This window comes from Odocoileus virginianus, chromosome 29 (assembly GCF_023699985.2).
Source record: "Odocoileus virginianus isolate 20LAN1187 ecotype Illinois chromosome 29, Ovbor_1.2, whole genome shotgun sequence".
Lineage (NCBI taxonomy): Eukaryota > Metazoa > Chordata > Mammalia > Artiodactyla > Cervidae > Odocoileus > Odocoileus virginianus.
Genome location: NC_069702.1, coordinates 11,787,495 through 11,810,228, shown reverse-complemented (window position 1 = coordinate 11,810,228; position 22,734 = coordinate 11,787,495). Strand labels below are relative to the sequence as shown.

General features: G+C 47.2%; 1 protein-coding gene across 1 annotated transcript in view; it reads right to left on the bottom strand.

The window, feature by feature from the left end:
- The window catches only part of SLC2A9 (solute carrier family 2 member 9), a 204,662-nt gene that overhangs the window by 4,662 nt on the left and 177,266 nt on the right, over nucleotides 1-22,734 (bottom strand). The window contains exon 11 of the mRNA XM_070457990.1: nucleotides 21,275-21,402. Coding sequence (XP_070314091.1) covers nucleotides 21,275-21,402 — 128 coding nt within the window. The remainder of the gene's footprint in view (nucleotides 1-21,274; nucleotides 21,403-22,734) is intronic.

Genomic DNA, 22,734 nt, shown 5'->3' with positions numbered 1-22,734 from the left:
GGTGAATTCTTTACCACTGAGCTACCCTGGGAAGCCTGATCTAACAGCAGGCTAACTAACAGATCTAACAGACTGATCTAACTGTTGATTTAACATTGACTGATCTAATGTTCCCACCTACCCTATGGCACGTGTGCTGTTTTTCCGATAAGAAAACTGAGAGGGATGCAGTTATGGGTGCAGTGTTCAGGACCCAAGAGGCAAAAGCCGATTCAAACCTGGCCGTCTGTCCCCCAGCCGGTGTTCTTCACAGAGTGCTCACAGTCTAGAAATTAAGGATGGGGGAGAAGACGAAGAGAGACCTGGCTCATGAGTCAATGAGAAACCCCCCAATGTACAGCACAGGGAACTCTATTTAATGCTCCGTGGTGACCTAAATGGGAGGCGAATCTGCAAAAGAGGGAATATATGTACATGTAGAGCTGACTCACTCTGCTGTACAGTAGAAATTAACACAATATTGTGAAGCAACTACGCTTTAATAAAAATTAATCTAAAAAAGAAAAGAAAGCAGTCCTCAAAAAAAAAAAAAAAAAGAGAGAGAGAGAAAGTCAACAAGAAAAAGAAGCCTTGGGCCACGCGAAGCCCAGAGGTTCCTTCAGGAAGTCCGGGCCAGCACTGGAGAGGGCAGGAGGAGACCTGGATGGATGGGGAGCAGAATGGCTGGGAGCTGGAAGTTCACCCTGGTCCTGGCAGCTGAAGAACCTTCGTCGGCATCTGCCCTAGATAATTTCCTGCCAGCAGTCATGCAGCGACCTGGCATTATTGCGAGCTGTGACTGCATTTAATCTGGGAAGAGAAATGCACTTATTAAGCACCTCCTGGGTGCCAGCAATATTACAGACATTATCTCATCTGATCCCTGTAGCTCACAATGTGATAGAGCCATTTATCTTTCCTTTTTTTTTTTTTTTTTTTTTACAAAAGATGAAACAGGATTAGAGAGCTTCTGAAACGTGTCCAAGGCCTCGTAGGGGTCCATGAGAGTCAGGACTCACACTGAAGTGAGCCCACCTGGGAGCTCTCACTCTCCATTACCTCTGAGGACTCCCTTGCTGGTGTGTGTGTGTGTGTGTGTGTGTGTGTGTGTGTGTTTTGGGGAGGGGAGTGGAAAATACGTTACTGGGATCCTTTGGTGTTTACGAACAGCAGTTGTGAAGCCAATCTTCCTAACCTTCTCTTACAGATGAGAAAGTGAGAATCAGAAAGGGCAAGTGATTTGCCTGTAGTTCCCCAGCTGGTGTCTGAATTTGAATCCAGTTTGACCTGATCTGGCACTTCCTGGGTGGCTCAGATGGCAAAGAATCCACCTGCCAATGCAGGAGATGCAGGTTGGATCACTGGGTTGGGAAGATCCTCTGGACAAAGAATGGCAACCCACTGCAGTACTCTCGCCTGGAAAACTCCATGGACAGAGGAGCCTGGCAGGCTACAGTCCATGGGGTCACAAAAAGTCGGACACAACTGAGTGACTGACACTTTTCCCTTTGACTTGATCTGGAGGCCATTGTCTCCCTTTCATTCCTGCCTCCCTTGGGCAAATTTATTCAGTGAAGCAAGTCTGGAAAAGTACTGTCAGAAAATGTATGTGTCACTTTCCCCCTGTCTCCTCTCTTACTTTACAACAACTTAGAAATTCACCTTCTGCCCAGCTGCTCCTGAGAAGTTACTCAACCCCTCCTAAATATGGATGGTGTGGGAGGGTCTGTCCAGTGTCCTCTAAACTCGGAGATTTTAGGCAGCACATTTGTAGTGAGAAGGACCCTGTCTAAGAAGCAACAGACCTTGCTAAATTCTAGATCAGACTCCAGCAAATATGCAGCTCATCATTGATGCTGGGGAGTGCCACAATCCATCTGGGCTTTATTTTCCTCATCAGTAAAATGGACATAATCATATTGGAGGTTTTCTGTGAAACACTTTCACATTCACAAACCTTGGTTCATAAATTAAAAAAAAAAAATCTGACTACTCTAAAATCAAGAACATCTGTTCATCAAAAGCTACCATACAGAGATGTTTCTTTGGTACACTAGTCCACCATCCTCTTGGCCTGCTGACTTTCCATATACAGTCACTATTTCTTGCCCCAACAAAACAAACAAACTAAGAAAAGGTACCATACAAAGAGTACAAGGGCCACAAATGGGGAAGTATTGTGATACAAAGTGAACAAAGAATTTATAACCCTAATTAAAAAAAAAACTCTTCTAAGTCAATAAGAAAATGATGACCTTAATAGAAAAAAGGGCAGAATGTATGGACAAGCAGCATTTTACAGAAGAGGAAATACAAATGGCAAATACACTTGTGAAAAGGTGCTTATTGTTCTTAGTAATTCAGAATAATATGAGTTAAAATCATAATTTTATACCATTTCACACTATCAGACTGGCAAGAGTGTGAAGTCTGACAATGACACTACCAAGTGCTGATGAGCAACATGAATTTTCATACCCATGGAGACACAACTGAGACTGTAAATAGCTACAGCTTCTTTGGAGCACTGCTGGGCATGCCCAAGTCAAGGCGAGCTGTGTGCATCCTACGACCCAGCAACGACACTCAGAGTGGATCTGTCCTAGTGCAACAGAGCCAGACCTTCTGGCCCTTCCCCCCACGCCCTCTGCTGGCCTTTTGTCAGTGGAAAATGTTAGTCAAAGAATAAGTTTAATCAGAGAAGTGAGAATATGCAGAAACAAGGAAAATGGTCAAAGGAGACCAAATAATAATTTACTCATTAAGCATAGTCAAGGACCTTTAGATCCTCAAGGGCTATAGACAATATTCTAAGTCATTTCCTGTGAGCGTCTTATAGACACTGAAACCCTCACCAGGTGGAGAAATTAACTACATGATGACCAGACTTTAACTGTGACATAAGCTGCAACTATTCTGAGCGTTGGCCTCAAGGAAATGGAAACCCTGGAACTAAACATTAACTCTACCTAAAACAATCAAGATGACTGTCAGAGCTGACTGTACTCATTCTGCATGTAGCCTACAAAGGCTCTTACCCCTACTCGTCATGGGGGGAGTTGGTCTTTGGAAAGATGGCTGCCCTCCCACTCAAGTTGCTGGCATCTAAAATTCAGCAAACTTTCCTTTCTACCACCCTGGCCTGTTCATTGGCTTTTGAGCAGTGATCAGCCAGACGCTGATCTGGTCAGACCGCCCCCCTCCACGCCCCGCCCTCTCGGTAACACCAGAGGTGCACTCTTTGACTTTCTATTAATTAAAAGTTCAGTTCTTCCATTCCACTAACCACGTGCAGGTCTGCAGGCGTCACAGGGCTGGTGTCTGTCTCCTGCATTGCATAGCAGATGTCAACATTCCCGTCAGCACGGAAACTCTTGAGCGTTGTTCCAGGATGTTCATGATAGCACTATTTCTAGAGCAAGGAAATGGGAACAATGCCAGTGCTCATGGGAGAGGGAAGGGATAAATACACTGGGATACATCATACAAAGGATTCTTAGAGCAGTCAAAACCAAAGACCTGTAGCTGGGCATATGACACAGATGGCACTCAACAGTATATATGGTTCAGAAAATACCTTCAGGATGATTCTCTTTGTATGACTATAAAACCAGGAACAGCAAAACACTAGCTTGTTAAGGGACACATTCATAAAGAAGTCAAATCCTAAAGAAACCCTAGAGAATAATTAGCACAAAATCCCTGCTAGCGATTGGAGAGAGGCACCCAGGGGATTAGGCTTCCCTGGTGGCTCAGTAATAAAGAACCTGCCTCCCAATGCCAGAAACACAGGTTCGACCCCTGATGTGGGAAGATCCCCTGAAGAAGGAAATGACAACCCACTCTTATGTTCTTGCTGGGAACACCCCATGGACAGAGGAGCCTGGCATGCTACGTTGCAAAGAGTCAGACACAACTTAGCAACTGGACAAGACAACTCAGGGGGTTGAAATGGCTTACACTGGCTAAGTACACTGATTTTTTCCCTGATACTTTTATATATAATGCATCCTGTAATTATAATAATTTTTCTCTTTGTGTATGTGAATGAAAAATATTGCCTGCCATATCAGCAAACAAAGGATGTTGCAGCGATCAAGTCATCACGTGAGAGCTGCTCTGATGGTGAGCCCAGAGGGAACTCCGGATAGAAACATAATGCTTCCTGCCATCAAATCATCAGACACTGTAGTCAACCCCCAACGGTACACCCTGAGGAAACTCAGGATGAGAAAACTCAGGGTATTGGCCCCGCATAGATAAGGTGCACATCAAAGGAATGATTTCAGTGAGCCCAGACTCTTGCATCTTCCCATACATAGAAGAGTGCTAAATTCCTTAACTTGAGATATCTGGTTTTCTTTAATTCATTGCAATCTTTGGGTGTTCTGACTACTGGTCTTTGTTGCAAAAACTCCCATATATCCTGGTTCCCCCTGCTGCCTCTTTGGAACAGCATCTCAGAGTGATGCTGAGTTTTTGCCTGAGTTTTTTGCCCACCAAATAAAACATAGCTCTCATCTTTTAGGTAGTGCATTCTTTTTCAGTTGACATGCATATGATATATTTCATACTCTTTTGCGTATGATGTGTTCCATAACATAATTTAAAAATATAAAGTGTTAGTCGCTCAGTCGTGTCTGACTCAACTACCACCCCATGGACTGTAGCCCTCCAGGCTCCTCTGTCCATTGAATTCTCCAGGCAAGAATGCTGGAGAGGGTTGCCATTCCCTTCTCCAGGGGATCTTCCTGACTCAGGGATCAAACCCAGGTCTCCCTCATTGCAGACAGATTCTTTACCATCTGAGCCAACCAGGGAAGCCCATATTTATATTGTGTAATTGAAAGAACCTATACTCAAATAGTAATTCACTCATGGTGAACAAGTATCAAAAGGAGTTTTACCAAAAGGAAGTGCTAAAGCTCGAGTCAGACGCAAGCACTTTAATTTAAAAAAATCTTCCAGGATGCAGGGCTCACCCTCCTAGGTGGTTCAGCTGAGGACAAGTCTGGAAGTGGAAGGAGGATGCTCAGGATCTCCTGGGAGCCTCAGAGGGAAGAAGAGTAGTAGACACAGTAGAACCCCATCAGGTGTAGGTGCTGGGCCCTCTCACCCAGGTAAACTTCCAACTTACAAAAAATAAGCTATAGTCACATCCTTTCTCTAAATATACCTTTTGTGTTATTACAAATGACCATGAAAATGTTTCATAGTCTTTAATATGGAGAAAAAAATTTTCTTTTGGGAATGCACTCTACCACCAAATTACACTAAAAGTGTAAGGCAATTGTGGCAAAGTGCTGCTTTTAGGCAAAGATCCTTGAGAGCAAAGAGAAATCTCAGCTTTCTCCTCCAGTTTATCAGAATGGTGTGAATACAGAGCAGCTCTTTAAAACTGCCTGCTTTCCTGAACAAGGAAGATGCATGTGAAGTAAACGTGCAGGGAACAAAGTTGTGGGCTCTGGCAGATTAGTCCTGGATTCCTTTGTGTATCAGCCTTGTTGTGTGCGGGTAGGGGAGGGCATGGGCACTGCCTAGAAATCTGATCACAGTTACACATTCTAGATGCAACAAAATGATAGCCTGGTGCAATTCTGGGTCCACTTTAGAAGTAGCCATCAATCAGATGATCAAAAGCAAAAGGTGTTCTGAGTTAGAATGAAAAATTCCTTCAATAGTGGCTCTATCCTCCAGAAGAACTGACCAGAATTCTTCCTTACTTTACTTAGAAACCTTCCCTTCCTCTTTCACCCTAGGTCCAAGCATGTCCACAAACCACTGTGAGCATATCCTACTGTTTGTGAGTTGGTGGCATTCCAACACTCTCTGAGGACAGAGGGCACATGTCACCCCTCTCTGGGTACCAGGAACGCATCACAGTGTCTGGCATGGACTCTTTTCATACATAAGTTAATCACAGTATGTTTAGAACAGTGCCTGGCATCCAGTGTAATGTGAATGTTGGCTCCCCTCTCTGTGGGCACTGCACAGTATAGAGGAGGATGTTTGAGGCTGGACCACATCAGGTAGAAAAGTGAAAGTCATTCGTAACATCTCCTATCCTCTTAGCAGATTCTCCCCAAAGTCCTAGCATGTTTCTTTCTTTCAGTGGCTCCTCTACCTAGCCTCCCCTTGACATCTCCACTCTGGGAGTCGAGCCCAGGGGTGGGCAAACTTTTCCTGTAAAGAGCCATCCAGTCTCCATCAGAACCTCTTGGCTCTGGTATTGTGGGAAGGCAACGGGCGACGATGAAGCACACATGAATGTGCTTGGCTGTGTTCCAATAAAACTTTATTTACAAAACAACTGTCCTTCCTCCACATTGGTTCTTGGCCACTCCCACCTCCCACCATACTTCCTGCTGACTCTGTACCTCTTCCTCCAACTTTTCAGCTCCTCACCTGGTGTCCAAGCCCAGCCTGGGTTGTAAGTTCCATGATGGCAGAATCCATGTCCCCAGATCTCCATTGTAACCCGAGCCCGAGGCAGTGCCCAGCTCATTGTAAGCATTTTCTTAATATAAATATGTTGAATGAGAGGATAAAAGAATGACATGGGGGGACTTTTATGGAGATGCATGAAGGTACAAAAGGGGGTCCAAGTTAGATTTTCACAAGGAGACAAAAGCATAATTCCTCTGCTTAGTTTCCACCCTCACCCATGGAGCTGGAACACTGGCTCATCGGTGATTTACAGTGAGCTCTCAAGGCCTGGAACACCATTTAAGAATTGATGGGAAGTTAGGTGCCTTACACTTGTAACTCCAATTCCGCAAAGAGCTTTAAAAGGTCAGGCTGTTCTACTTTAATAGCAGAGTGGACCTGAAACCTGAGGATGCTTCCAGGGAAGCTAGAAGAGGGGGCAGGGATCTTAGGAGTGATTTACTTCTCTGGTGTGGGTTGTGGCTTCAAAGTCACTGGCACATGTACAGTTAGGGTCTTGGTGGTGCTGTCCAGGAAGCTTTGAGGTCGACATAGCCCCGTGGCTGCCTGATGGGTAGCGTTTCAATTCAACGAGCTCGCTTGGAAGCCACATTAACAACCCTGCTGACACTTTCCACTCTCAGCCGCGGCCTCATCCCTGGTGTGTCTGCTCCCTGTCCACCTGCTCTCAGAACCAGTACTGCCATGCTGCCGCCCGCCCAAGACAGACACCGGAAATCACCTTTGACTACTTCCTCCCTCTCTGCCTGTCTTTGCTATAACATGTCTTTGCTATAACATAAAGTCTTGATGACTTTACCCTGAAACATCTTTTCTCTTTCTTAAAAAGCATACAACTTTTGAGAAATATCATATGGCAGTCCTTATATGTGGAATCTAAAAAGAAATGATACAAATGAACTTACAAAGCAGAAAGAGACTCACAGACTTAGAGAATGAGCTTCTGGTTGCCGAGAGGAAGTGTCTGGGGGGAGAGATAGTTAGGAAGTTTGGGATAGACATGGGCACACTGCTATATTTAAAATGGGTAAACAAGGACCTACTGTACAGTCCATGGAACTCTGCTCAATGTTATGTGGCAGCCTGGATGGGAGGGGAGTTTGGGGGAGAATGGGTACATGTATATGTGTGGCTAAGTCCTTTCACTGTTCATCTGCAACTATCACAATATTGTTAATCATCTATACCCCAGCAGAAAATAAAACATTTAAATTAAAAATAAAAACATATACAACTTTTTATCAAGAAAGAATTTGCCCAAACCTTAAGTGCACTGTTGTTGTTGTTTAATCACTAGGTCGTGTCTGACTCTTTGCAGCCCCATGGTCTGTAGCCCGCCAGGCTCCTCTGTCCATGGGATTTCCCAGGCAAGAATAATGGATACCATTTCATCTCTAGGGGTTCTTCCCAACCCAATAATTGAACCCACATCTCCTGCATTTGCAGGTGGATTCTTTACCACTGAATCACCAGGGAGGTCCCTGTTAAAGGCATAGTTCAGTGTGTTTGGAGAAAAGTATGCCCAGATGTAACCAAAACCTCTCTTAAGAGGCAGAACACCTCTATTACTCCAGAAATTTCCTTGTGCCATTTTCTAATCAATTCCCCTCCTCCCCGCCCCACCCTTACTGTGCAACACCATTCTGATTTCTATCACCTTAGCATCCATTTCTCCTGCCCCTGCCCTGAATCTAGTTCCCAGCAGGCAGCTGAAGAAGTGCTTTAAAAGCACAAAATGGATCATGTCTTAAAATCATGAAGTGGCTTCCCAGAGTCTTTCGGATAAACCCCAAATCCCTCCTGTACTTTCAATGCCTTGAGGGATTTGGCCTCAGCTCCCTGTTCTCCCTCAGAATGACCTGCAATCCTCTCCTTTTGTTGGATGCCTGCTCCGTGCCTGCTCAAGGCTTCTGCCAACATCTTCTTCCATCTCCCTGCCAGGCATCGCCTCCCTCCCCCCATTCCAAGCATGTGCTTCCTTGGTCTTAGCTTGAGAGGTCGTTACACAGGTCAGCCCAGTTAAGCCCTTCGTTTTACATCCTCCTGTGAAACTACACACTTCCCATGAGTCACATCTGTTCTTTCCGAGATGTCAGGGCAGCCTGTACCTCACTGTTCACTTCCCTGTCTCTAGGTCTTAGTATGAAGCCGGCACCCGCAGGGGCTGAGCGGGTGAAAGATGCTCTCTCCCTGGGCGGAGTACCTGGCCCATCCAGAGAAGCTGGGGGCAGCTTCGCTTCCTCTTGGAGCCCACCATCCCAGATCAGCATCAGCTTTCCTCCTTGCTTTGCACAGGCATTTGGGACATGACCTAATATTTTTCAAGTTGAAAAGAATCATCTTCTCCCCTCCAGATTTTGTTGAACTCAAAAGGAATTTTTTAACTCCAGTGGAATCCAGCAGGCATATATTTGCATGTAATTTTCTTCCAATCAGAAATTACTGATGCTCATGGCAGAGGCCAAGTCATCTGGAGGAGTTTACAACCGATGACCCAAAGGTCCTAAGGATGCTGACCACAGCAAAGGCTCAGAGGAGAAGGCAGTCAAGTAATCTCCCCAGGGATCAAGGCAGCCTGGCTCAGTCCATCTAGAACACTTTGCAGGAGAGGAGAGAAAGGGAAAGGAGGGCAAGAAAGCAAGCTTTGGGAGGCCATGTGTCCCGATGGCTCAGCTAGTAAGGGATGGTGCAAGTTTCTGGTGTTTATAATGGTTGATCTTTCTGTCCTGTCTCCTCTTTCCAGGTGATCCTAAGATCTCCCGGCAGGAAACAGCCTTCCCATAGTGATCATGACAGCAACTGTCCCTTGGCATCTGTGGGTAGACACTGTGCTGAAGCCTTGACTTTGTCTCTTATTCTTCGGAGGGCCCTGCTGCAAAAGTGCGGGCAATTCTCTCATTTTGTAGACATGAAAATTATGGCTTGGAAGGTAACCAACATCAGACAAAGTTTGACCAGCCTGCTCTTTACCAAACTTTGTTGTTGTGCGGTCACTGTCATCTCTCACTCTTGGTGATCCCGTGGACTGCAGTGTGCCAGGCTTCCAAACTGCTGAGCTGCAAAGCCAGGATTCAAGGTCAGGTTGTCAGGCCCCAACGTCTGTGTGGTTTCTTCTTATTTCTCATTTGTACCTGGAGAGTGGCCAAGATGGCATAGAAAGACCCCAAGCTCACTTCCTTTTAGGATGACACCAAAGTCATAACTGTCTGCAGGACAACCATTAATGAAAAAGCTTGGAACCTACCAGAAAAGATCTTCTACAACAAAGACATAAAGAAGGAACCACAATGAGATGGGTAGGAGGGGTGAACTCATGATGTGATCATTTGTAGCTAACATAGTACCTGGTACATAAGGGCAATAAGAATAACCACCAATCACAGCAGCTACCACTTACTAAGCCTCGAGTAGGAAATGGCTAACCATTCCAGTATTCTTGCCTGAAAAAAAATCTATGGACAGAGGAGTCTGGCAGGCTACAGTCCATGGAGTCACAAAGATTTGGACACGGCTGAGCGAATGAGCCTGCACACGATTTGTATGTTGAAATTCTATCCCCCAGTGCCTCAGAGGGACTGTATCCGGAGACAGGGTCTTTAGGAGGGGACAAGGGAAAACGAGGTCATATAGGTGGGCCCTGATCCATGTGACTTGTATTCTTATAAGGAGAGACTATTAGGACCAGACATGCACAGAAGGAAGGCCATGTGAGGACACAGGGAGAAGATGGCTGTCTACAAGCCTCAAGAGAGAGGCCTCAGAAGAAACCAACCTTGCAAAGGCCTTTGTCTCAGGTGTGAGAAAACAACAATTCTGTTGCTTAAGCCCCCCAGTCTGTGGAACTTTGTTATGGCAGCCCCAGGAGGTGAATACAGTGGCTCTTGATTATGGCTGACATGGCTCCCAGAAGGGCTCTAACATGGAAATGGTTCATTTATGGAGACTACAACAAACAGAAGGTGATCCCATGGGAGGGTCCCAGTAGGGTGAGCTTGTGAGTCCTGTATTTTTCCAATGCCTTCATCATTGCCAGGGGCAGCCCCAAGAACCTGGCTCTCTGCCTTCGCTCCCATCCAGAAAGGAAATTTAACCATCATGTTCTCTGGCTTGGGTCAGGAGGCTGACATTTCCCTAATTCTAAATGTGGCCTCCTGACTAGTGTCTCCATCAGTGTGACCAGCAAGGCCATTCAGCTCAAGTCAAAGTCATACCCTCAAGGTTTCCTGAACAATCCCTGAAAACCCAGAGACCCTGGGGAAGTTCTAGCTGGCAGGAACTCTTCCACAGTCCACAGAATTCTCCAGGCAAGAATCACATCCATGGGCATAAGGAAATGTGTATACTAGGATGCCAGGTGAGAAAAGCAGAAACCAAAGCAAAAAAAGTGGTTCTAATTTTTATAAATATGAAAAATTACCAGTATTTGAAGGAAGGGTAAGAAACAGCATCATTAACTCATAACATGAGTGTTTTCACTATATTTTCATAGTTGCTACAGTGCACCTGAGCCATGTATAATTAGAATTGCCTCATAACTATACAAGGGCTTCCCTGATAGCTCAGTTGGTAAAGAATCTGCCTGCCATGCAGGAGATCCCGCTTTGATTCCTGGGTCGGGAAGATCCGCTGGAGCAGGGATAGGCTACCCACTCCAGTATTCTTGGGCTTCCCTTGTGGCTCAGCTGGTAAAGAATCTACCTGCAATGTGGAAGACCTGGGTTTGGTCTCTGGACTGGGAAGATCCCCTGGAGAAGAAAAAGGCAGCCCACTCCAGTATTCTGGCCTGGAGAATTTCAGGCCAGGACTATACAGTCCATGGGGGTCGCAAAGAGTCGGACAGGGCTGAGCAAATTTCACTTTCACTTTTCCTATCTATCATCTTTCTTTCCATCAACTGCCTTCTGTTATTTTTTTGGTGAAAATCTGTATTGTTGCTTCATGTCTGTGTTTTAAATTTACATAAACAGCACCGGGCTACAGACTCCACTCGGTGCTTTACTTGTTTCACCACTGGGTTTAGATTCACACATCTTGTTGATCAAGATTTAGTTCACTGCTTTTCACTGCAGCATAACGTTTTGGTACCGTATACCTACTATGCTTTATTCATGCTTCCCCCAAGGTGTGGTTACTCAGGTTACCTTTCATCCCTTGTTGCCACAGATAGTACTGTAGTTAATATCCCTGCACAGTACCTTTGCAAAAATCTCTGGGTGGAGTTTGGGGTCACAGGATATATGGATACTCAATATTAATTGGGCTTCCCAGGTGGCGCTAGTGGTAAAGAACTTGGCCTCCAATGCAGGAGACACAAAAGACGCGGGTTCAATCCCTGGGTCAGGAAGATCCCCTGGAGGGGGAAATGGCAACCCACTCCCACATTATTTCCTGGAGAACTCCATGGACAGAGGAGCCTCACAGGCTACAGTATATGAGGCTGCAAAGAGTCGGACACAACTGAGCGACAAAGCAATATGATGAATTGGCACTAGACTGCTCCACCAGTACCTGAGGGCTCCTATTTCCCTAGGTCTCTGCCAACACTTGGTATTCTCCAGATGTCTAATTTTGACAACTGGACAAATACACAGAGGTATGTTATTAGGGTAGTTTGCCTTTCTTTGATTTAAACGAGTTTAAATCTTCTCTTCCCCTGTGTTACCATTTAGGCTTCTTGTCTGGGAAGTGCCCTTTCCTATTTCTGATCCCCTCTCCTAGAGGGACTCGGGCTCTTTTATTGTTGACTCACAGGAGGTCCTTCCTACTCTAAGTGCTAATCCCTGATTGGCTTAGAGGTCACACATGGCTTCTGTCATCATCTGTAGAACCCTTGACCTTGCCATTCCTCATTGGCTGGAAACCTCCCCCCACTCATTTTGATATAATTGGACGTGTCCCTTCTCTCCCCACTGTTTATGCTGTTAGGGGCCTTGTTCATCCCCAGTCTGGGTCACAGAGATGCCTTCCTACTTTGTCCTTTGTTTGATTTTTAGTTTCACTTTTCACATTTGGTTTTTGAATTCATCTGGAATCGTTTCATACATTTCATCTATTTAGTCCTGGTTCCTTCTTTTTAAAGTTTGAAAGTTTTTGCTTATACAAAGGGTTCAACGGGGAGAACTATTAAAAAAGTTGCTGACCTATAAAATGCCCTCCCTCTAAATAGCAAGGAAGAAGGGACCGAATATTTTTGGAAGGCTCCGTGCTTTGGAACTTCTGAACTGTGGCGCTAGGGTCACATCCATGGACATCCTGCCTGGGAACAAATCGACAATCAGCGCTGCACTAACGGGCCGCTGGGAAAGGGAAGGAATGAGCTGGGCTGAAGGTCAAGTTTAAGGAGGAAAGAAGACCTGGCCATCAGATGGGCCTCTCAAGAAGCCCTTGTTTTATGGATAAAATCTTCTGATGATGATGCCAATGGCAGTGTTGAAATCATATAAATCTTTTGTGGACCAGTTCAGAGGTGTCTGAGTTCAACTTTAAAGGCAGTGCTGCTGATTGGCTGACACTGGTCTGTAACTAAAGGTGATGAAGACCAACGATGTGTGATTGGTCCTGATGGCAAGATGACTGTTATCAGCTTGGCTGTCCGTCCAGCCAGGGTGATGCATCTGGGCCAGGTGCTGCCTTATGTAAGATCCTCCTCCCCACTCTGCAAAGTGGATTTACTCTGCTCCTGACTGCTTTCCCCACCCCACTCCCATCCCCTCGCCATCATCCTAATCCAACCCTGAGCACCATTTCTCCTACAGGTGACAGATAACCTCAGCCACCAAGTCTCCCTGCCCACAAGCTTTTCTCTACCCGCTCAATCCAGCCTTCAGGCTGCCAGGATGAATCCAGAATGATGGATACTTCTTGGTCTCCATCATTGTTTCCTAAGTATATGCATGGTGGATTCTCAACCACAGCTATGCTTAGAATCATCTGGAACACTTAAAAAAATACTAATAATTACAATCCCCTCCCCCTGCCCCCCCCCCCCCCCCCACTGATTCAGAATCTTTGGTGGTGGCAGGTCCCAAGCATTAATCGTTTATCTTACGCACCCTTCCCCCTGATCCATGGATCTCATGTTTCTGGAGCTGAGAACCCCTGGTCTACAGGATCAATGGCAAGTTTCTAGCGGAGCATTCAAGGTCTCGTAGGGTCTACCCAGCATTTACTGAAGAAATATCAGATGCCTGACACAAAGGCCTGGGATGCAATTACTATTTTTGTTCGTACATGAATATCCACTCTGTTTCCGGCTACTAAGTGTGTCCAGGCCCTTTTGTAATCTACCAGGAGCCCTACCACCCCAGAACTGGCATCGCCTGACTCCTCCTAGGGGTCTCAGGGCCACCTTGTGTTCACTCTAGGGGGCAGCAGTCAAGAACCCAGCATCACATCCACCGGGTTTCTTGGTACCTCTGACCTTGTGTCCAAGCCTGGCTTCCAAAACCCACCTGTACTTTGTGTCATCAGCTATGCAACACTTTGACTTTGGCTCAAAGGAGACTCAAAAATCTTGACTTTCAACACCTTGACTTTGGCTCAAAAATCAGGGAGACTGATTTGGGACTTCTGGCCTCCACAGCTAGAAGACAGTAGATTTCTATTGTTTTAAGCCACCCAGTTTGTGTTAATTTGTTACAGCAGTCCCGGGAAAGGCACACACTCCCCATTCCTCAACTCTGTGTTACTACTTTGCTGACTCGCATCCCCTTCAGACTCCCTGAAGTCCCACCTGCTGAAACTGATCCACCTGTCTGCATCTTTGCCATCCCCACCCATGGCCTGTCCGCCTGTGTGACCCATGTGTAATCAAACTCTGCAAGTATTGTGATATCCTCTCACAATAACTCTAGGAGGAAGCTCTGTTATCATCTTCCATACACAGACGAGGAACAGAGGTCTGGAGAAATCCCAGCTCAGACAACATATCAGCAGAGAGCAGGGACTCAAACCCAGGTCCTCTGATGACAAATCCTGAGCCCTCAACCTGTTTCCAGGCTTATTAAGTGCTATAAGCAGAGCTCCTAAAGTTGTGGCTAACTTGCCGGACAGCAGGGTGGAAGATCCACGGAGTGATTGCCCCGGCCTCTCACTCAGCACGCAGAAGCATCAGGGCAGCTGGGAGCCCAGGAGCACGTGGTGATGGGCATGTCTGCTCTGCAGGCTGACAAGAGCCAGTGTCCATCCAGTGCCAGGGAGAGTGGCCTCCAGGCACTGGGCCAGGGGCTTGACACAGGATTTCAGGTCGGTAAGAGGGGTAGCCAGGCCTGCTCTGACCACTAGCTTCCACCCTAAATCGGTTCCCCCAAATAATATGCTGGAGGAATTTGACAAGAGCAAGTCCACAGTCACTTAGATCCTTGGTTGTTGTCAGCTAGTTACTCAGTCGTGTCCAGCTCTTTGCGATCCCACATACTGTAGCCTGCCAGGCTCCTCTGTCCATGGGGATTTCCAGGCAAGAATACTGGAGTGGGTAATCATTTCCCTTGTTGGCAAAGTAATGTCTCTGCTTTTTAATATGCTGTCTAGGTTGGTCATAACATTTCTTCCAAGCAGTGTCTTTTAATTTCATGGCTGCAGTCACCATCTGCAGTGATTCTGGAGCCCAAAAAATAAAGTCTGACACTGTTTCCACCGTTTCCCCATCTATTTCCCATGAAGTGATGGGACCAGATGCCATGATCTTAGTTTTCTGAATGTTGAGCTTTAAGCCAACTTTTTCACTCTCCCCTTTCACTTTCCTCAAGAGGGTCTTTAGTTCTTCTTCACTTTCTGCCATAAGAGTGGTGTCATCTGCATATCTGAGGTTATTGATATTTCTCCTGGCAATCTTGATTCCAGCTTGTGCTTCATCCAGTTCAGCGTTTCTCATGATGTACTCTGCATATAAGTTAAATAAGCAGGGGTGACAATATACAGCCTTGATGTACTCCTTTTCCTATTTGAAACTAGTCTGTTGTTCCATGTCCAGTTCTAACTGTTGCTTCTTGACCTGCATACAGATTTCTCAAGAGGCAGGTCAGGTCCGTCTAGTCAAGGCTATGGTTTTTCCAGTAGTCATGTATGGAAGTGAGAGTTGAACTATAAAGAAAGCTGAGCACCCAAGAATTGATGCTTTTGAACTGTGGTGTTGGAGAAGGCTCTTGAGAGTCCCTTGGACTGCAAGGAGATCCAACCAGTCCATCCTAAAGGAAATCAGTCCTGAATGTTTATTGGAAAGACTGATGCTGAAGTTGAAACTCCAATACTTTGGCCACCTGATGCAAAGAGCTAACTAACTCATTGGGAAAGACCCTGATGCTGGGAAAGATTGAAGGTGAGAGGAGAAGGGGACGACAGAGGATGAGATGGCTGGATGGCATCACCGACTTGATGGACATGAGTTTGAGTAAACTCCAGCAGTTGGTGATGGACAGAGAGGCCTGTCATGCTGCAGTCCATGGGGTCGCAAGGAGTCAAACACGACTGAGTGACTGAACTGAACTGAGCCATTTCCTACTCCAGAGGATCTTCCCAATTCATATATCAAACCAGCATCTCCTGAGCTGCAAGCAGATTCTTTACCTCCAAGTTGCCATGGAAGACCTTAGAACCCTTGACAGTGTCATTTCCAAGCCTGTATTGGCACCTTTCACCCTCTGCATGGGAGACACTGGTGAAGATGTGTGGCTCTTGGTGGACACTGTAGAGTCCAGTGGTCAGGAATGCACACCCTGGAGGTGCAAGGGTTTCAGTTCCCCCTCCGCCACTCGTGATGTTATCTGGGCAACCCTGGCTAAGGGACTTAACCTTTCTTTTTTTTTTTTTTTTTTTAATTTTTATTAGTTGGAGGCTAATTACTTTACATCATTACAGTAGTTCCTGTTATACATTGATATGAATTAGCCATGGATTTACACGTACTCCCCATCCCAGTCCCCCCTCCCACCTCCCTCTCCACCCGATCCCCCTGGGTCTTCCCAGTGCACCAGGCCCGAGCACTTGTCTCATGTACCCAACCTGAGCGGGTTATCCGTTTCACCCTAGATAATATACATGTTTCAATGCTGTTCTCTTGAAACATCCCACCCTTGCCTTCTCCCAGAGTCCACAAGTCTGTTCCATACATCTGAGTCTCTTTTTCTGTTTTGCATATAGGGTTATCGTTACCATCTTTCTAAAGTCCATATATATGTGTTAGTATACTGTAATGGTCTTTATCTTTCTGGCTTACTTCGCTCTGTATAATGGGCTCCAGTTTCATCCATCTCATTAGAACTGATTCAAATGAATTCTTTTTAATGGCTGAGTAATATTCCATGGTGTATATGTACCACAGCTTCCTCATCCATTCGTCTGCTGATGGGCATCTGGGTTGCTTCCATGTCCTGGCTATTATAAACAGTGCTGCGATGAACATTGGGGTGCATGTGTCTCTTTCAGATCTGGTTTCCTTGGTGTGTATGCCCAGAAGTGGGATTGCTGGGTCATACGGCAGTTCTATTTCCAGCTTTTTAAGAAATCTCCACACTGTTTTCCATAGTGGCTGTACTAATTTGCATTCCCACCAACAGTGTAAGAGGGTTCCCTTTTCTCCACACCCTCTCCAGCATTTATTGCTTGTAGACTTTTGGATAGCAGCCATCCTGACTGGTGTATAATGGTACCTCATTGTGGTTTTGATTTGCATTTCTCTGATAATGAGTGATGTTGAGCATCTTTTCATGTGTTTGTTAGCCATCTGTATGTCTTCCTTGGAGAAATGTCTGTTTAGTTCTTTGGCCCATTTTTTGATTGGGTCATTTATTTTTCTGGAGTTGAGCTGGAGGAGTTGCTTGTATATTTTTGAGATTAATCCTTTGTCTGTTGCTTCGTTTGCTATTATTTCCTCCCAATCTGAGGGCTGTCTTTTCACCTTGCTTATAGTTTCCTTTGTTGTGCAAAAGCTTTTAAGTTTCATTAGGTCCCATTTGTTTATTTTTGCTTTTATTTCTGAAATTCTGGGATGTGGGTCATAGAGGATCCTGCTGTGATTTACGTCGGAGAGTGTTTTGCCTATGTTCTCCTCTAGGAGTTTGATAGTTTCTGGTCTTACATTTAGATCTTTAATCCATTTTGAGTTTATTTTTGTGTATGGTGTTAGAAAGTGTTCTAGTTTCATTCTTTTACAGGTGGTTGACCAGTTTTCCCAGCACCACTTGTTAAAGAGGTTATCTTTTTTCCATTGTATATCCTTGCCTCCTTTGGGACTTAACCTTTCTGTGCACCCATTTGTCTGTCCATCTGTGAAATGAGGCCGTAATGGCACTTGCCACACAGGGCTGATGGGGGATCAAATGAATTACAATACGTACAGAGCATAGTAATTCTTGATCAGTGTCAGCTCTGACTGTCCGTCTGGCTGGCTTCCTACTCTGTTAGCGTCCTCTGACTGTGGTAACAAATTACCATAGATGCAGGGTTTGAAACAACAGAAATGCAGGCTCTCACAGCTCTAGAGGCCAGAGCCTGAAATCAGCATTACTGGTGTTAGCGGGGCCACATTCAAGTGTCCTGTGCCTGTCGTGGGTCCTTGACAGACATTACCTCTCGCTTCGCCATTCATTTGGTTGTGACCAGACCTCGGGCTACACAACTGGATACAACATGGCTTAGGGCCTGGCCTGCAGGCTTTGGTCACCTTGTTCTGGAGACAGACACAGAGGTTCACCTTCATGGCCCCGTTGTCTTGGCCTGTACAGGGGGGTGGGCTCTAAGGATTAGGTGTGTGAAGATGAGCTTGCCCACCTCTGGGGGCCCTGAGACCCTTGTGCTTAGAGGACTCCAAGCAAAGGCTTGTTGATTGCCTGGCAGAGTTGCATTTAGGGGATTCACAGGGAGGGGGCTCCTCTGCCTACACTGAGATGGACCATGTCCTTACAAGCTTCTTGCTTTCCAGGAGACCCCACTGCCTGTTTTTCATGATGGGCTATGCTGACCCAGTGGGCTTCTGCAAAGAGGGTCCTGCAGTTGGAATTCCTCCCTGGGCTCCTCCAGACCACCTCCCTCTATTCACTAAATGGCTACAAACATTGCCCAGCAAGGTCAAGGTCAAGGTCAGGGTCAGGTGGTCCCTCTCTGATGTGGGACCCACATCTCTCTCCAGCTCTAGACCCAGATGCCAAAGGCAGTGACACAACCTGAGCCTGATGCCTCCCAGGGAATGGATCAGGGACCTGCCTTCCAGGCCTGCCCAGCCCTGTCTTTCTTTGCCAGTCCCTGGACTTCTCCCTGAGCTGCTGCAAGCCCTGAAACTTGCACCTGTAAAGAGTGATTCCCCAGGCCTCCTGTGACACCTGTGCCCTGAATCTCTGAGAGGAATCAGCCAATCTGGATGCTCTAAGACAGGCATGCACACGTGTATCACTTGTGCCTGGTGGGGCCTGGCTCTGTGAGTAGGGGGCACCACGTCTGCCCCTGAACCTTTAAACAGGGCTGTGCCCTCCTTCACCTTATCCCCTGCTCCTGACCAGGCTCTCGGCATCCCAGGGACTGACTTCTCTATGAGGGCAGCCTGATAGCACAAATAGAAGCATCCGTACATGTGGTGACAGTCTTAGCATGCGGCTCTTTCAGGAAGGGCATCATGGCACTCAAGAGTCCTACTCTGCCCTGGCTCATCACAGCACAGTGACCCAGCATGAACAATGATCCCAGAAACCTCTCAGGCTCCTGGGGTTTCCAGCCAGGTGGGCGCCCAGCTGGAACTGAGTCGGATGAATGAAGGTGACCCCCTAATACATCTTCAAAGCCGTCAGAAATTGGGTTATTGTGAAAAGAGTGTGAAACCTGTAAAAACTGTGAAGGGAGAGGAAGGGCAGAAGTCTGTGGCTGTGACCGTATTCTTACAGATTCTCACCAGCTCCCGGGACTTGGGCAAGTCTCCCAAGCCTGCTGAGCCTGACTTCCTCCCTTGAGAAGCAGCCTAGAGCCCTCATCAGGGAAGGACACAGACTTTCTATCTCCTCCCCTTTGGGACACTAGGCAGCATGCATTTCTCCTTAGGTAAGGTGTGGCTGTGTGATTTTCACTCATGGGAGTTTGCCTGGAACACACATTACTGCCATGCCAAGGCCTTAACTGGCAGGTGTGAGACTTGCCACATTCCTTCCACCTGCCATGGGGCGGTTATTCCAGAGGGAGAGGGCTTTGCCAACCATCATCCCTAAAGCTCTGGGGCAGAAAGTGAAGCTGCTCAGTCATGTCCAACTCTTTGCGACCCCATGGTCTGCAGCCTACCAGGCTCCTCCATCCACGGGATTTTCCAGGCAAGAGTACTGGTGTGGGTTGCCATTTCCTTCTCCAGGGGATCTTCCCGACCCAGGGATCAAACCCAGGTCTCCCTCATTGCAGGCAGAATGCTTTGCCGTCTGAGCCACCATGTGCTAGGGGGAAAAAAAAAGCTCTGGGGCAGAATCTGCACTTAATCTATAGGAAGATGGGGAGCTATGAGCTGAGAGAAGAACGATTGGAAGAGAATTCTCCCCACGGTAATGAATATTTTGCTGACGCCCAGCTCTGTTGGCTTGGAGCCAAACTGGGAGAAGCCATTGAAGGTCTGAAGTCAGTTGAACAGACGACTTGTTATGTTCTGAGCACAGCCGGACAAACATGCCCCGAGGATGGAGTAGATGGATGTGGATTCCCTGGTCCATGGCCTCCCCATGTCACTTATGTTTCAGAGATGCAGTGGCTGCAGCTAAGTCAGGAGGCTTTACAAGTTACACAGTGGGGCAGCCCTTAACTCTGATCCTGAGAAGACAGAGCAGTAGTAGATGGAGAATGCAGAAGAGAAGAGGGGGCGGGGCGGGGCCACCAGTTTGATTGATGACTTGGAACCTCGGGCTGACCCCGTCTACTCTCCGAACCTCAGCTTCTCTGTAGGATGGAGAGGATGAGAAAGCACAGTGCAGGGCTGCCTGAGGGCATCGTGAATTCATAAAACCCCAGGCCAGGGGCCTGGCGCAGAGTAACTGCTCTATAGCCGGGCATGTAGGAGTTCCCATCATGTGGACCTGCCTGCAGCAGAGTCTCTGAAATGTGCCGGGCTTGGTGCTAGTTAAGGAACAGGCAGAGAATTAATGGAGGGGCTGGGGAAGGTTGAATTAAGCCCCCAAAATGGAGGGTGGGTTCTTGCTCAGAGGTTTCCGATGGAGTCTCACCTTCACCTGGTGTCACCTGCTCTCTGAGCAGTGGGGAGCCCTAGTGGGCCTTAGAGCAGGGAAGCCTAAGCCTCCCTCCTGGTGTGCAGCTGGGCGCCTTGCTCTGTGAGGAACATTTGTAAAGTCCTTGTCTTTTGTGTTCCTGGCCCTGGAGAGCTCTCTGACATCTTTTATCGCCTCTCTTGTCTCTTGTGCTCCTTTGGTTTCAGCCACACTGGCCTCCTTATACAAAAAGAACTTGTATCTGTTTCCTGAGTTATCATTCTCCTGTCAAAGGTTGTCACCCTTGGGACAATGACCCCCATTAGCTGTGGTGATGCTGAAGACAACGAGGATGCTACAGGCATGTCAGGGTGGCATGGGTACTGGAACCATGACACGGACCTTGTCTCACACCAGGGCAAGTGCATTGCAGGTTTGAGATTCTCACCGAGGATTCCCTGCAGACCTTCAGTGATGCGAATCTGCCCCAAGACAGCCCTTAGCACTCAGGGGCAACTCCCAAAAGATACAGGAGGGAGAAAGAGGATTAGAGTTTGGGCCAAAGCACATTTCTCCTATCCTCAGGCCAACAGAATTTCTATTTGAGAGAGAATCAACCTTTGCATTATGAATCATCCATCACTTGGAGGGCCTCTCATGACCAAGAGCTCCCGTGTCCGTCTCACCTGAATGAATGGGAAGAGGAGGCCGACGGCAAAGTTGGAGAGCCAGTTGATGGTGCCCACCACGGTGAAGGCAGCTGGCCGCTGGGCTTGCTGGAAGAACTCGCTGGTCAGGATGAAGGGAATGCCACCTGCAACCAGAGCCAGGGCATGGGTTAATCACCCCAGGGAGGTCTGGCCACCAGCACCCATCTCTTTTTGGCAGGGGAGCCCCTCCTGGTAAGAGACGGCTCTGCCTGGGAGAGTGACACTTTGGGGCATGAGTGTTGGAACTGTAGCCTGTAACCCCTAACGATACATAAACCATTTCTCTGACCTGGTCCTCCCAAATGAGAGATGATTCATCTAGGCTCTCCCGTCTCAGTTTGGGAATCACTAGGTTGGACTTCCCAGGTGGCAATAGGGGTAAAGAACCCACCTGCCAATACATGAGACATGAGAGACTCGGGTCCAATCTCTGGGTCAGGAAGATCCCCTGGAGGAAGGCATGGCAACCCACTCCAGTATTCTGGCCTGGAGAATCCCATGGATAGGGGAGCCTGGCGGGTTACAGTCCATGGGGTTGCAAAGAGTTGGACATGACTGAAGTGACTTAGCACACACGCACAGGCTGGATTCACTCATTCCATCAAGATTCAGTGATTACTGGCTGTGCTGGGGCTGGCCCCACAGTCCTGGAGGAGAGTGGTCATGCCCCTGCCCTTCTGAGACTCCCTTATCTGGTGGGGGAGAAAGGATGACTTGTTTATTACAAAGGAAGTGAGGGAATGATAACTAATGCAGCATGTGATAAGTGCTGGAGGAAATGCTCAAGGCAATGGAGGGGTGGACATCCACGTTAGCAGTGGTGGGGAGAGCTCTCTGGGCAGGTGATGGTGGAGATACAGCTTGAAGGAGGAGATGCAGCTTGTGAAGATTTGGGATGATCATGACGATGGAAGGACAAAAGGGCAGAGACCCTGAGGGATGAAAAGGATTGAGAAGACTCCTGAGAGTCCCTTGGACTGCAAGGAGATTAAACCAGTCAATCCTAAAGGACATCAACCCTAAATATTCACTGGAAGGCCTGATGCTGAAGCTCCAAATACTTTGGCCATTTGATGCAAAGAGCTTACTTGTTGGAAAAGACTCAGATGCTGGGAAAGATTGAGGGCAGGAGGAGAAGGGGATGACCCAGGATGAGATGGTTGGATGGCATCACCGACTCAATGGACATGAGTTTGAGCAAGCTCCAGGAGATGGTGATGGACAGGGAGGCCTGGCGTGCTGCAGTCCATGGGGTCACAAAGGCTCGGCCGTGACTGAGCAACTGAAAAACAAGGTCTATAACAGAGGCCATCCTGTTTGGACATCTGAGGGGGGTGGAAAGAGGAAGGAGATGGGATGGCCAAGGTGAGTACGGCCAGTTAAGCAGCCTCTGGAGATCAAGGAGAGAGGCTATCATTGAGGAAAACTGATGAAGG